Below are 12,555 nucleotides of genomic sequence, written 5' to 3'. Positions count from 1 at the left end.
GATATCTGGATTTTGGCCATGGTAAGCAACAGCCTATAACAGCTGAAAAAGGCTTAGTGCAAAAACTAAAATGTTGCAATACAGCATGCAATGGACCCTGCAGTTATACCTGCACGGATATAAAATAAAAAGATAAAAAATATCTCCTTGTCATTACACGTGCGACATCAGAGAAACAATGCTCAATAATAAGAATTGCTGGAAACTAATCACACCAACCCCACGGGGTTCTCAACTAACTAATATTCTTTAAATGATACTTTTTTATATATTTTCTGATAGTAGAAAAATAGCTCAACAGCCTTATTTAATGTAATATTAGGGACTTGCGTCAATACCAATCAAAATATTCACTCTGTAAATAATCAGAGTGGAAATGCAGGTTTCACACTCAGTCAAGTAACTCACATGTTCTGGCTGTTCTACAAAGGCCACAGGAACTCAGCTAAATGTTCTATATATTATGTATGCCTAAAAACTTCCTTTCCACAGATACAAGACAGAACCATTAGATTAACAGAGGTAAAGCAGTGACAGACTGCAAGCTGAGTGAGTGAGTGGTTCTCTCCGGTGCTCTGAGGAAGGAAGGCCGTCCCTGTTAAAGTTCTCCAGGTTTCTGGTTGCAGCTGGCGCACACCCGCACAGGGTGGTCCCAGCCCCGCGATGGAACCGGCCGACGCTCCGGGGAGCAGTCATCACACACTCCTTGGCCACAGGCGCGGCAGTGGTGCTTTGACAGCTTGGCAGTGAATTCGCGCTGGCAGTTGTGACAGGACAGGATGTCCTGGTCAGGCACCCAGTAGGCAGGACGGGCGGCATCTTTCACAAGGCCTACAGGGTAACACGTAACATAAATACACACACATACACAAGCACGTATCAGTTATAGTATAAGGGGACACTTTTACACTTGCAAAACACATGGTAGTAACTGTAGGGACGCAACCAACGATTATTTTTCATAGTTGATTATTTTCTGGATTAAGCGATTAGTTGTTTGGTCTATAAAATGTCAGAAAATGGTGAAAAATGTTGATCAGCTCGCCTAAAATGTCTTGTTTTGTCCACAACTTAAAGCTATTCCATTCACTGTAATTAACTGATTGATCTTTGCGCAACTGTAAGTCACTTTAAACTTTATAGTGCTGACATTTACAGGAACAGCTCGACCTTTTGGGAAATTTGCTTATTCGTCATGCTGAGATCTCATGTCTGTTAGTTAGCTTAGCATAAAAACTGGACATAGAGGAAAACTGCTAGCCAGGCTCTGTTCAAAGGATACTGTAGCTCTACACTATATTTACTGGTATAGGGCATAGATGATTAACCTGATTGAAAACCTGATATACTGTGGAGTATATCAGGTTATTATTGTCTATGTCCAAAGGTAACAAATTCTGCCTAGTAGCCCTGAAGCTCACTAATTAACACAATATATCTTGTTTGATTAATCTGTACAAAAACTGAAGTGTAACACTGGCAAGTTGCAGCTTTACGGGGGGTTATGTCCTGAACATTTACTTGGCAGGGAGCAATAACCTCCTGGAATCTCAGCTGGTTGCCTGGTAACTGCTCCCGGCAAAGAAATAGTCCAGCACCTCCTAAAATTTCCCAAAAGGTTGAGCTATTCCTTTAATTTAGTGGTACATTTACTTACTCTAAAATACTAGACTGATGAGTGTTCAATTATCATCTGCCATTGCTTTACTTTAGCTCTATCCATGCTTGTCTTTCATCACTAATGTTCTACTAGTCCTAAGCTATCTTGGTTGGAGTATCCATGGAAACATGGAAACTAGATTTTGAAATAAGTATTTTGTTGTGATTGGAGCAGACTTTGTTCTAAGGTATTTAAAGGGGTGGCGATGGATATGAAGACGTTTTCAGCAGGACATCAGGTTATCAAACACATATTCTTCTATGCCTTTTACTAGTCAATAAAGGTCTACAGTAGACTAATGAAGCAGCCTAATATACATATACTTGTGCTTTGGATTAAACAAATAGTTTTTCCAAATATGTTTAAGACGTGTGAAACAACAACCTAAAGGTAAAATAAGAGCTATGATTTGTGGTGTGTATTTGAGTGAGTACAGCCCTTATTATGCCAACTTTTTGTAATCTCTTCCCATGCAGCAGAGCCAATTTACTTGATCTACAACACCTTTTGGATTATTTTGACAGAAATATGTCATATTTGCGGTTATAAAAATGTTCTTCTAATAAACACTGGACCAAAGTGCATTCTAGACTAGTGCAGAGAGTGACTGATCCAGACTACTGCAAAGTCTATGAGACATCTTTATGTATGCCATGTCCACGAAACCTCAAAATATTTATTATTGACTCAATAAACTTATGGCAAAGGAGTTTACAACAGTCCCATAAAATGAAATGGATAAACAGGGTAACTATCTCACCTTTGCACTAAGACAAAACAATAGAAAAAATAACTGAACTGTTAAACATTAGGTAGCAGAGCACTTGCCACTGACAGGTGCTGAAAAGATTGTCAAAGGCGATTTTAGGTTCTGTAGCGAGCGTGTATGGGAGGATTTTAAGTTTGCAGTCCATAAAAAAATGTATTGGCAAGAATAACAAGTTACAGACAAATGCAAATTCAGTATTTGAACTTCTGCTTGACAAACATAATTTCACTTGTCAGAGACTACTCCTAAATACATAATGTTAAAGTGGTAGAACACACTAAGCAGGTTGGGAATCAATTGCCCCTGTTTGGACTGTGAGCTTTTGGTAATTGTATAGGCTCTATTACAACTAGGCCATTGGGGCATCCCATACTCCTTATAAGGGAGGCTTTGCCAGTCAGACTTCTGCATAACATCTTTGAGAGTTCAAACTAGAAACAAGACCTCACAGCTTTTCTTTCTTACTGTAAATAAGCAGGTTATGCCTCTGCCACCAGAGGGCATTGTAACCAGTCACTCACAACTACTGGGTCATTTATTCCTGCTACGCAACAATCCTCTTTAGGTTTTTTTGGGGGCAACACTCACCGAGTGGGATGTCAATAGCAGTGACCACAACCCCAATGGTGTTGGTCACTGCTTCTCCAACCTTCCTGGCAAGAGTTCCACCTTCTTCCTCCTCAAGCTCTGCCTCAATCATCTCTGCATACAGAAAACATCTCGAGCTCACCCAAATGTTACATGGCTGCATAACGGGAACATTTGACATCTTTTAAAGTGTGTGTACCTGCGTATGTAGCTCTCTGCTCGAAGCAGATGTCACAGACTCTGACGGGGGCAAGACCCCAGCCTCTCTCAGGGACGGGTGCAGCTTTGGAAGAGCAGCCATCGCAGAAGCCCTCCCCACAGGCACGGCAGTGATGCTTGGTGTCGTTGTCCTGGAAGACTGCGTGACACTTATGGCACACCTTGTACGAGAACAAATACAATAACAACTGAAGTTGTTATTCTGAGGCAGTCTAACTTGTATCTTATAACCTGCAAACATATATTGTGTAATAGGCACAGAGCACCACAGACAGTAAACATAGCCCTGGACACGAAAGTGTTGACTTGGCTGTTGGTGGCGGGTGGTAGAGGGTGGGGCTGTGTGTGTCACTCACCAAGATGAGGGAGTTGGGTTTCCAGTAGGCTGGGGCGATCTGATCTGTCAGCCAAGAGGTGACGGCCTTAGCAGGCTTGACACTGAGCTCTGACACAGACTGGGCCACTAGGTTGACTCCATCCAGCAGACGCTGTGCTGCATTGCTATTGTCCTTTAAAAAGCCATCCGACTGCAAAAAGCAGACAGCTTTTTACTACATACGTAGATAAATAATGACCTTAAGCCATAATTCTAGGTCTGTATGATTACAGACAATTAATCTCCATCTGATAAATAAATTAAAAAGCCTTTCCCTTACCCCTGGCCATACATGCTGGATCTCAGTGCGGACAACTGTATCCACAGGGTCCTGGTTCCCATACCAGTATTGACGGCTCCGATAGATCACTCCACAGTTGGGACATTCAATAACGTACCTTAACATACAGTAGATACATAAATGTACAAGTCCCTGGAAATATAAATGTAAATATCTGAGGTATGACTTTGAACATGTAAGCTAATAGAACATTTTTATTTTAGGACAGAGTCTAGAACACAAGTGCTAAAATTAAGCTCTGTAAAGTTAACAAAAGTCTAACCCAGACTTTGTTACGCATGACCTGCAGGTCATTTAACTGATTCTTACCCAGACCAGGCGTATTTGGCGAGGCCCATCCATGGAGAGTCTGAAGAAGCGGAGGTCTTAGGAACAACTATCACTTCCTTTCCCCCTTCATAGCAAGCCTAAAGTGATGCACCACACAATAACATTATACTCATTAGCCATGGAACACGAGTAATTACACAGTCAATGGTATAGAGAGAAGGATTTGTTCTATCTAAGAGCAACTGTGCTTACCTTACAGGTGTAAATCCGATTATCATACTGAACAGAATAACGACAACGGTGCTTTGCCTCATGGCACACTCCTTCTATTAAGTGGTTCATGCTGTTCTTGCAGCCAGATCTGGGATAGAAGTAAAAAGCAGATGTTAGACAATCTGAAAAGCAAGAGATTGAAGGGGAGATTATAAAGGGAGGAAGGCACTGACCCACAGCTGAGGCACAGGCTGGAGCAGGTGAAGTACTCATCAGGAAAGAAGCAGCTGTGGGCTACAAGCTCACCTGTAATTTCCCCATTAAAACGCTCACTCAATGCCTGTGGGAGAATCAAGGTGCAGCAAAATGAATCATATATTAAAAATACATCTTTATCTCAATCCAGGAACCATGTAAAGTTGCAAATTGTGTATCAATTCATTTCAATGCAACAACCAGCCAGTCTGAAGCAGGCCGTAAACTGGTTGACATTCAAACTACATACAGCCGTACCTGCAGGGCTTTGAAGATGACCACAGGGGTGCGTGGGGAACGGGTGGCGTTGTTATCCAGGAGCTGCTCCAGTTTATTCTGCAGGCCACGGAAGTCAGTCGGGGGGCTGAGAGTCTGCGTGCCCCAGTACTGGACAGAGCTAAAGGCCTCTGGGAAACGGGAAAGCTTCTTAAAGCGCTCCGATAGCAGCCGATCTACTGACTCAGATGACTTATCTAAAACAAGACACAGATGGAGAGGTTACCATAGAGTGTAATGTATTGTAGATATACTATTAGTGAGTGTCTGTTAGTGTGCATCAGATACAACAACATTCTAAAAATACAGTGCTTGATATGAAGTGATGAATGATATCAAAGAGAAAAATACCATTAAATATTAGTAGTTTTAGTAGATTTTTATTATCACTATTAAGAATGTCAAGAATGTTGCAATGTTGCCTATCAATTAAAAAAAAAACACACACTTAATAATTTATGAGCAAAGACATGTAGCTCACTCATTTACATTAGGTTACATTTGTTGTCCCAAGTCTTGAAGGCTCATACCAGTGTTCCTTCATGTTTTAGCACATTTACTACAAATCATGCAGACTTTACACTCCAAGGCCTACTATATTTTGAATGGGTTTTTTCTTCCTCCGCAGTAACTACATTTGACTTGTAGTGAATTGCATGCATTGGTAAATGGTTGACAGCAATGTAAAGTATGAGTTGTAGTAACTGGACTAAAACAAGCAAATTGCAACATTGTTTTCTAAGTGTCAAGTGACTACAGCTATAAATATGTGACATTTTTGACTTCACTACACAGTAGTTTTCTTTTTAGTTCAAAAAATAGTATTTCACAAAAAGTTGGAATGCAGATTGCTACCTCCAGTAATGTAAAGGTAGGCTGTAGGCTAATATTTCCTAAACCTGTAATTATCTGCAGGGCTTAAAGGAGAATTCCGGTCGATTTCAACACGTAGCTCTGTTGTTTGTAAATGTGGAGTGCTGTCAGTAGCGAGAAAAACGAAAACAATCGGTGTTGCCTACACCCTGTTATCCTCCTGCTAGTGTTAGCACCCAGGAGTGCTTTTAGCCTCTTAACATGTTTGAAATGTCATTACAAGTGCCTACCCATGTGAAGTGATTCCTACAAGTGAACACAGTGAATCTGACTGCAGTAGATGTGAAAGAAAAGCATAAATGTTGTGCTAATTCAGCTCTTTTTAGTTCCGGTGTTGCACCGAAATCTGTGACCCGTCGTGATCTGTGTCCCTCCTGTTAAAAGGTTAGCGCCCCCCTCCGTGGTTAAGGTTAGGGACAAGGATTTGGTTCAGGTTGAGGTAGGGGGACACCGATCTCGATGGGTTACAGATTTCGGTGTAACACCGGTGTTGAGACAGCAAGACGAGTGCTTAGGGACCGTCTACAAACTACAACACCGAAAATAGATACAAAAGTATTTTCAAAAATAGGCATATGCTTATTTTTTTTAAAGTAAGTGCTGTAGTACAACTAGCAGGAGACAAAATATTTTTGTATCTCTTTTCGGTGTGGTACTTTGTAGACTCTTTGTAGAATTCGCCTTTAATCTTTACTTTAAAGGCACCGCCTCTCATCCCTTACAGTGATGCAGACCTAAATTCAGGGTGATACAGTCACGATGTATTGTTTTAATAGACGTTTTCCTGAAAAATTCTATTTAAAGGTTTGACTAGTCTAATAAATGGTTAACAGATGAAGTAATGAAATTCCGCCTATTACTAGTGGGACCTGGAAGGAACAGAAGTGTTGAGATATTTTACCTGAACCAAGCAGCTTAGTGTGGACTGTTTCATGGAAGATGACCACTGCAGGGCCCAAGGTGGACAGAGGGACATCCAGGCCACAGCGGGCCGTTGTGGCCTTCAGTTCCTTAGTGAAATGCTTCAAGTAAGCATCCGAGGCATCCCCGAGGAACTTGAAGAGGTCATCATGAAGACGGTCAGCATGGGTGCGGTAGATGATGAGGTCGGAGATGGCGAGCACCTTGAGCAAGAGACGGGTTCTCTGGCCCTGTTTGGAACTGTTCCCAAGCAGCCCCTCTGTGTCGATGACTACTACTTTACGGAAGGGGTCAAACGCCGCCCACACACCCACCGTACAGGACTCTTGTGTGGGAGAAGTTTTGAACACTTCTCTGCCCATGAAGAATGCGTGATTCAGGGTGTGAGATTTGCCCTCTCCCGTGTTACCAAAGATGGACACCACCTTCAGCAGCTGGTCAGGGTTACAGCTCAGGATCTTTACAAATGAAGATTCGTCTTTTATCTTTGGAGAAACAAGAGTTCAGAAGTGAAAATTTGTTTGTTTGTTTAGGTATTTTGATTCTGTTTCTATTCAATGACAAGTGTGACTTTTGCACAACTCACCTGCATATCCTCATTTTCATCAACCAAGAGAAAACTGGAAATCTTCTCCAGAAGTTTTGTTTTCTGAGATTTGGTCTCATCTGCTATTTGGACAGCGGGCAGGACAGATGTCTGGACAGATTTGACCTCGGCAGGTTTAGGTGGTGGAGGATAAGATGTGAGCTGGTGTTTCTTCTTGTTGCCTCCACTGTGTGTGCGTTTCTGGCAGTCTTGGCACAAGTTAACTTTGCAGTTCTGGCAGCGGACCACAGATCTATGGCGTTTGCCATTGTCTCCGTTACCTCCTTTACAGTTGTCACAGCAAGGGACATGCCCAGGTCTTATCTGAACCCGCTCATGGTTCTTCAGACTCTCCTGCCTGTGGAGCTCGAGCTCACAACGAACACACTGCAAGCTTTTGCATTCATCACACTCAAATGCAGCCTCCTCAGAGCCACCACAGACATAACTCTCTTGACATATTAGGCTAGTATTGACTCCTTTTTCTGAAGATGAGCCATGCCCGCTCATCGTTTCTTACAAGTTGAACCTGAATACAGAGCAGTGCTTATTTGAACAGCTTTGACAACAGCACCAGCTATTTCCGATAGCAGTTACTTAAAATGTGATAATACTGAAAACTGAAGTGCCCAAATACAATGACTAAATCAACTTAAAATAGCTGCATGTTAAAAGGGGAGGTGATCCACTCACTGTAACAACTAACTCTCAACAATAATACAATATATCAAACTAATTTTCGCAACATGAATTTCAAACACAACGGTTTTAATAATGTAATTTAGTGCAACTAATAGTGAGGCAATGAAGCAGAAACAGCCGTATCCTTGAGTTACACTGGATATATGTTTACCACTAGTTAGCTTGTTCAGAAACCAAAGTTAGCATTTAGCTTCAGTATTACATCAATTATATTAAAGATTAGCGAATAAAGCTCTAAAATAATACAGAAACATGTACAGGTAGCCAGTACCTACTGAGACAATGAACTCTCCCTGAAAGGATGAATGTGCAAATGTTGATGCTAACAGGCTAGCTAGCAAACTGACCCTTAATAGCTTGCTGGCAAACTAGGCAGATAATTTGGCATACAAGCAGCAAATTAGCTCACAGCTAGTAGGTTTTGACGGACAGTTTCAACTTTGTCCAAAGAAAAGCTGTAATTAGCGGACCAGCAAGCCCCAGTTCATAGCCGTCCAAACAAGCAGCTAGCCTCCAGTCTGTCAACTGAGCTGTAACAACATATCAACAAAAACAACCACCAGTCGATGTTAAAAGCTCGGATATCAGCGGACTCTTTTACTTTAAAACTGGAGGGAAATCCGCGCTATTCCGTTTAAAAAGTCTTTTAAAGTGTTACTGTATTTGAATCCTTCCGAGCAGTGTCATTGTTTTGTTCCTCAGCCCCCTCCCTGGCAGATTTCTCTAGCTACGTTATTTTGTTGCCAGGTCAGATCAGCTGATCAGATTATTTTCAGTCACAGGGTCAGAGGAGGGTAACGTGCGGATGCATGATGGGAAACGTAGTTCCACCAGACAGACTGAGTCGACAGATTCTGTGAAGCTTCCAAAATGTTTTCATGTGCTCAAAATCAAACTTGTTTGCTATTTAACTCAATGAATTGAACTATTAAACAATAACTGCTATAACCTAATTATAGGCTATAACTTTTGTCTGCAGGGCTGCAGGGTTTAGGTGTCTTGCATGTAATGTTGAGGGAGGGGTAAAGGTAAATTTTTCGCATCCAGTCTTTCTTATAGGCACTCAAATCAGCTTAACCCCAAAGCACAGTGACACACCACCAAGTTTTACAAGATGAAAGCAAGAAGCACAACCACATAGTTTTAAAAGTAACTGTGGTAACATGCCTCAGCATAAGCTTTCAAATAGAGGATGGATTTAAATGGCTTTTGTCTTGTAAAGTAGCACTTCAAAGTATCAGCAGGTGACCATTTGTCTCAAATGGCACTTTGTGTTTTCCCTCCATTTCTTCACTGACAGTACCTTCCACTGCAGGATCTACAGACTGTATGTTTTCAGATCAATTCATTAAAGCAATTCTTTAAGAAAAAACACAGCAACAGGAAATGAAATAATCTATGTGTTACACTGCAGTGCCTTTATTACAAACCTTTAACACACGTACACAAAAATATGAACAACAGCAAATAAAACATGAAACAAAGGAAAGGGAAGATGAAAAAGAGCAGAAAATGTATCCTTCTTATTGCAATGCAGGTTGTCAATGATCTCAAATTATGTGGTTTTAGTGCACAATTCACATCCTGTAGAGAAATATTTAGATAAAAATGCATGATTTGTCATAAGAATCCCCAAACACACCGTGTCCACTAAGCAGAGTACATTCAATCTACTATTTGATTCCACATCAGATGAATCTGAAGATTTTCCTCCATCCACAATCACAAAAAGTCTTTAAACGTTTGAGCAGGCTGAGCTTTTTAGATGTTTTGCCAGTGTGCTTGTGCTTGGTGGCAGCAAATATAGCACAGTCAAACACATCTTTGAGGTTGTGTTGCGTCAGAGCTGAACACTCCACATAGTCATGAGCTCTGATCCTGTGTGCCAGCCTTCTGGCCCGGCTGAAGGGCACTGGCTTGTTGCTCCGCTGGTCAAGATGAATAAGGACGTCCACATTGTGGCTAAGGTCTGACTGAGTTCCAACCAGTACGATGGGAGAGGTCGGGTTGCTGGCTCGGATCTGTGGGATCCACTTGGAGGTGATGTTGTCAAAGGAGACGGGGTTGACCAGGCTGAAGCAGAGGATGAAGACGTCCACATGGGCATAGCACAGAGAGCGAAGGTGGTCAAACTCCTCCTGTCAGATCAAATAATGAGAGATAAGGAGGAAAGGACTAACTAGTCTGGTAAAAAAAAAATCTCAATGTGGTTTGAAAAACATTTACCTGTCCAGCAGTATCTATCAGTTTCATACGAGTTGGGATTCCATTCACATGAACCAAACCTGTAAGTAATGTAGAAATCAGTTTTATTGCTGAGTCAAGCAGCCATTAACCTTTGAAAAATAACCTTCACTCACCAGTGAAAACATCAAAAGCTGTTTGTCTGTACTCGCTGTTGTATCCATTGAAGATGTAACTGATGATCATGCTAGTCTTCCCCACAGCTCCATCACCAACCAGCATGCAGCTCAGCTCATCCCTAAGTCTGTTTGGTTTATCATGTCTCTGACAGGCCATCTTTCCTTATATTAGCTATTACTCCATTATCCCTGCAGTTTGAAAGTCCATGCAGGAGTACAGCAGTAGCCTACTGTAAAAGTTGTCTTCTCCCCAAAAGGCCCGTTGGTGCCAATAAAGAAGAGAGGACACCTCGATTTGAAAGAACAAAGGCACCCAATCAGACGAGTGATGCCCCAGCACTTTGCCTGTTTCCGTTTGATGCTGATTAACATAGTCACTCCCACCAAGACGGGCCTTGAACGCCTCACGATAAAGAACGTACAGTAACTGATAATGAGGTTTTCTGTTGCTATCTGTCAAAAATGAAGAGTTAATTTGTAAAAACAGATCAAATTCGTTCTAAAAAAAAAAAAAAAAACTAGCTTGATCGATTTCCCCTGGATTGGACATAAAAAAAAAAAGATTTAGGAAAAAACAATAGGCTACTAATAAATTAGATTTTAAAAACAAACCAACACAAATGTTATCGATATTCCCTGGATTGGACACAAAAACAGGATTAGTAAAAATATATAAGAACAAAGATCTGCTTTTGCAAATGAACCCTTGGAGGCTACTCCAGTTGACAGCTCCCAGTGAAAAAAGCCTATTATAATGCAAAATAGTCTTTAAAAGCCTATCGTTGCTTATCTTGTTATATATTTTTAGTAATATTTTGGAAGGTTTTGGAAAACGTTATTTCCAGGCTACTGCGTCTTGTTTAAAACTAACGCTACTTCTATATTTGCTTCTCACAGTCTCCGTCGTGGTAGGCCTATTTAATAAATGTACCCAATAATTGAGTGTAATACCACTATTGGTCAAAAGAGGGGGGTGTTGCTCCAGCGTTGGCTTTTGTACACATGTTGTACACCTTGCGCTTCATCCAGACGCTGCTTTCAGTTTCCCTTGAACAGACTACAACTTGCCGAGTATTCACAGTTAGTCAGACACGTAATGAACTTTTATGTGTGTCAATGTATAGTGTCTTCTAATAGGACAGACATGTTTCCCAAAAATACCTGTTTTTCATTTCATAATTTATTTATTAATGGTTGATCCGTGCTCTCTTAACATCCCACCTCAGTGACTTTGGTATCAGAGAATTGTTTTATTTTCCCTGACTTGGATGCCACCTTGTCATACTATTGTTCATGTTTTCAATCTATAAGTTACATTTTCTGAAGGCAGCTTTATTCTCCCATGTAAAAGGGGAAAAGAGCACAGCTGATGGAGCATTGTTAGACTGTCACCAGCTGCAGTTTATAGCAGAAACTTCATGTGCCATGTTTCATCCTGTCTTTTTCAGGGTGACTGGGTTCATAAATACACACAAATAATATTCTTCATTTACAATTCCCCTATTATTAACATTCACTTGCAGATTACACTGCAAAACTACCACTAATGACAATAATAATACCTTAATAAAAACACTGCACTGTAGATGCACCCTAATCAGTACGCTGGTGCAATGACTAGTGCAGCACACTGTGCACAAAGGGGTGTATTATTGTTTGTTCCTTGTTTGCTGGTCACACCTCAATACAGTCTAAAAGGAGTTGGGATGTAATATCACAATGAACTTGTATTTCTGATGAGGATCTTAATGTGTCTACTTATTGGAGAATGTCTATTCAAAGTGGTTATTTGCATTGTTTGACATTATAATGTCAAAATAGTTGCTCCAAGTTGTACTGCCTCCTTTGCATGGAACTGCTTTTGGTGCACAGCTGTATGATTTATGATTGTTTTTATGAAGATAAGAAATGTGCAGGTGATGATGCTTATGATCAAGCCTTCAGATCATCATCACACAGCAATCCTCGTGTCTCACCCCTGACCTTATGAAGTAGGCCTATATTGTCATAATGGTAATAATAGCAATGGCTATAATAATAATTAGACATTGTATTTTGGTTGTATTGAACTCACTGTTGCAGTTATATAGTTTCAAGATATTATGGCTGAGGGTATACATTCAAAAACTCAAAATCTGCATGATCACACAAGAATTGTACGAGCATTGTAAAATGTGGTTTTA

At 40.9% G+C, this 12,555-nt stretch overlaps 2 protein-coding genes across 2 annotated transcripts; both read right to left on the bottom strand.

Moving 5' to 3' along the window:
* Nucleotides 1-260: 260 nt before the first annotated feature.
* On the bottom strand, nucleotides 261-8,742 carry LOC144534723 (zinc finger FYVE domain-containing protein 1-like). Its single transcript, XM_078276705.1, has 11 exons — nucleotides 7,308-8,742; nucleotides 6,702-7,206; nucleotides 4,910-5,124; nucleotides 4,630-4,736; nucleotides 4,436-4,544; nucleotides 4,223-4,320; nucleotides 3,893-4,010; nucleotides 3,593-3,763; nucleotides 3,217-3,397; nucleotides 3,018-3,131; nucleotides 261-831 (listed from the first exon to the last, which is right to left on the bottom strand). Exons 1-11 carry the CDS (start codon nucleotides 7,815-7,817, stop codon nucleotides 599-601), a joined length of 2,361 nt encoding a protein of 786 aa, XP_078132831.1. The 5' UTR covers nucleotides 7,818-8,742; the 3' UTR covers nucleotides 261-598.
* A 955-nt stretch (nucleotides 8,743-9,697) lies between these two features.
* LOC144535518 (rho-related GTP-binding protein RhoV-like) lies at nucleotides 9,698-10,529 on the bottom strand. Its single transcript, XM_078278046.1, has 3 exons — nucleotides 10,370-10,529; nucleotides 10,236-10,294; nucleotides 9,698-10,147 (listed from the first exon to the last, which is right to left on the bottom strand). The coding sequence occupies exons 1-3, from the start codon at nucleotides 10,527-10,529 to the stop codon at nucleotides 9,698-9,700; spliced, it is 669 nt and encodes a 222-aa protein (XP_078134172.1).
* Nucleotides 10,530-12,555: the final 2,026 nt, after the last annotated feature.

Source organism: Sander vitreus, chromosome 20 (assembly GCF_031162955.1).
Source record: "Sander vitreus isolate 19-12246 chromosome 20, sanVit1, whole genome shotgun sequence".
Lineage (NCBI taxonomy): Eukaryota > Metazoa > Chordata > Actinopteri > Perciformes > Percidae > Sander > Sander vitreus.
This window is presented reverse-complemented; position numbering and strand designations above follow the sequence as displayed.

Coding starts and splice junctions, on each gene's coding strand:
- LOC144535518 (XM_078278046.1), bottom strand. CDS start 10,529: ATGGCCTGTCAGAGACATGATAAACCAAACAGACTTAGGGATGAGCTG. Junction 10,295..10,369: donor AGCTTTTGATGTTTTCACTG/GTGAGTGAAGGT, acceptor CATTACTTACAG/GTTTGGTTCATGTGAATGGA. Junction 10,148..10,235: donor TGATAGATACTGCTGGACAG/GTAAATGTTTTT, acceptor TTGATCTGACAG/GAGGAGTTTGACCACCTTCG.
- LOC144534723 (XM_078276705.1), bottom strand. CDS start 7,817: ATGAGCGGGCATGGCTCATCTTCAGAAAAAGGAGTCAATACTAGCCTA. Junction 4,545..4,629: donor AGCCTGTGCCTCAGCTGTGG/GTCAGTGCCTTC, acceptor CTTCTATCCCAG/ATCTGGCTGCAAGAACAGCA. Junction 3,764..3,892: donor TCCAGCATGTATGGCCAGGG/GTAAGGGAAAGG, acceptor TGCTTTTTGCAG/TCGGATGGCTTTTTAAAGGA.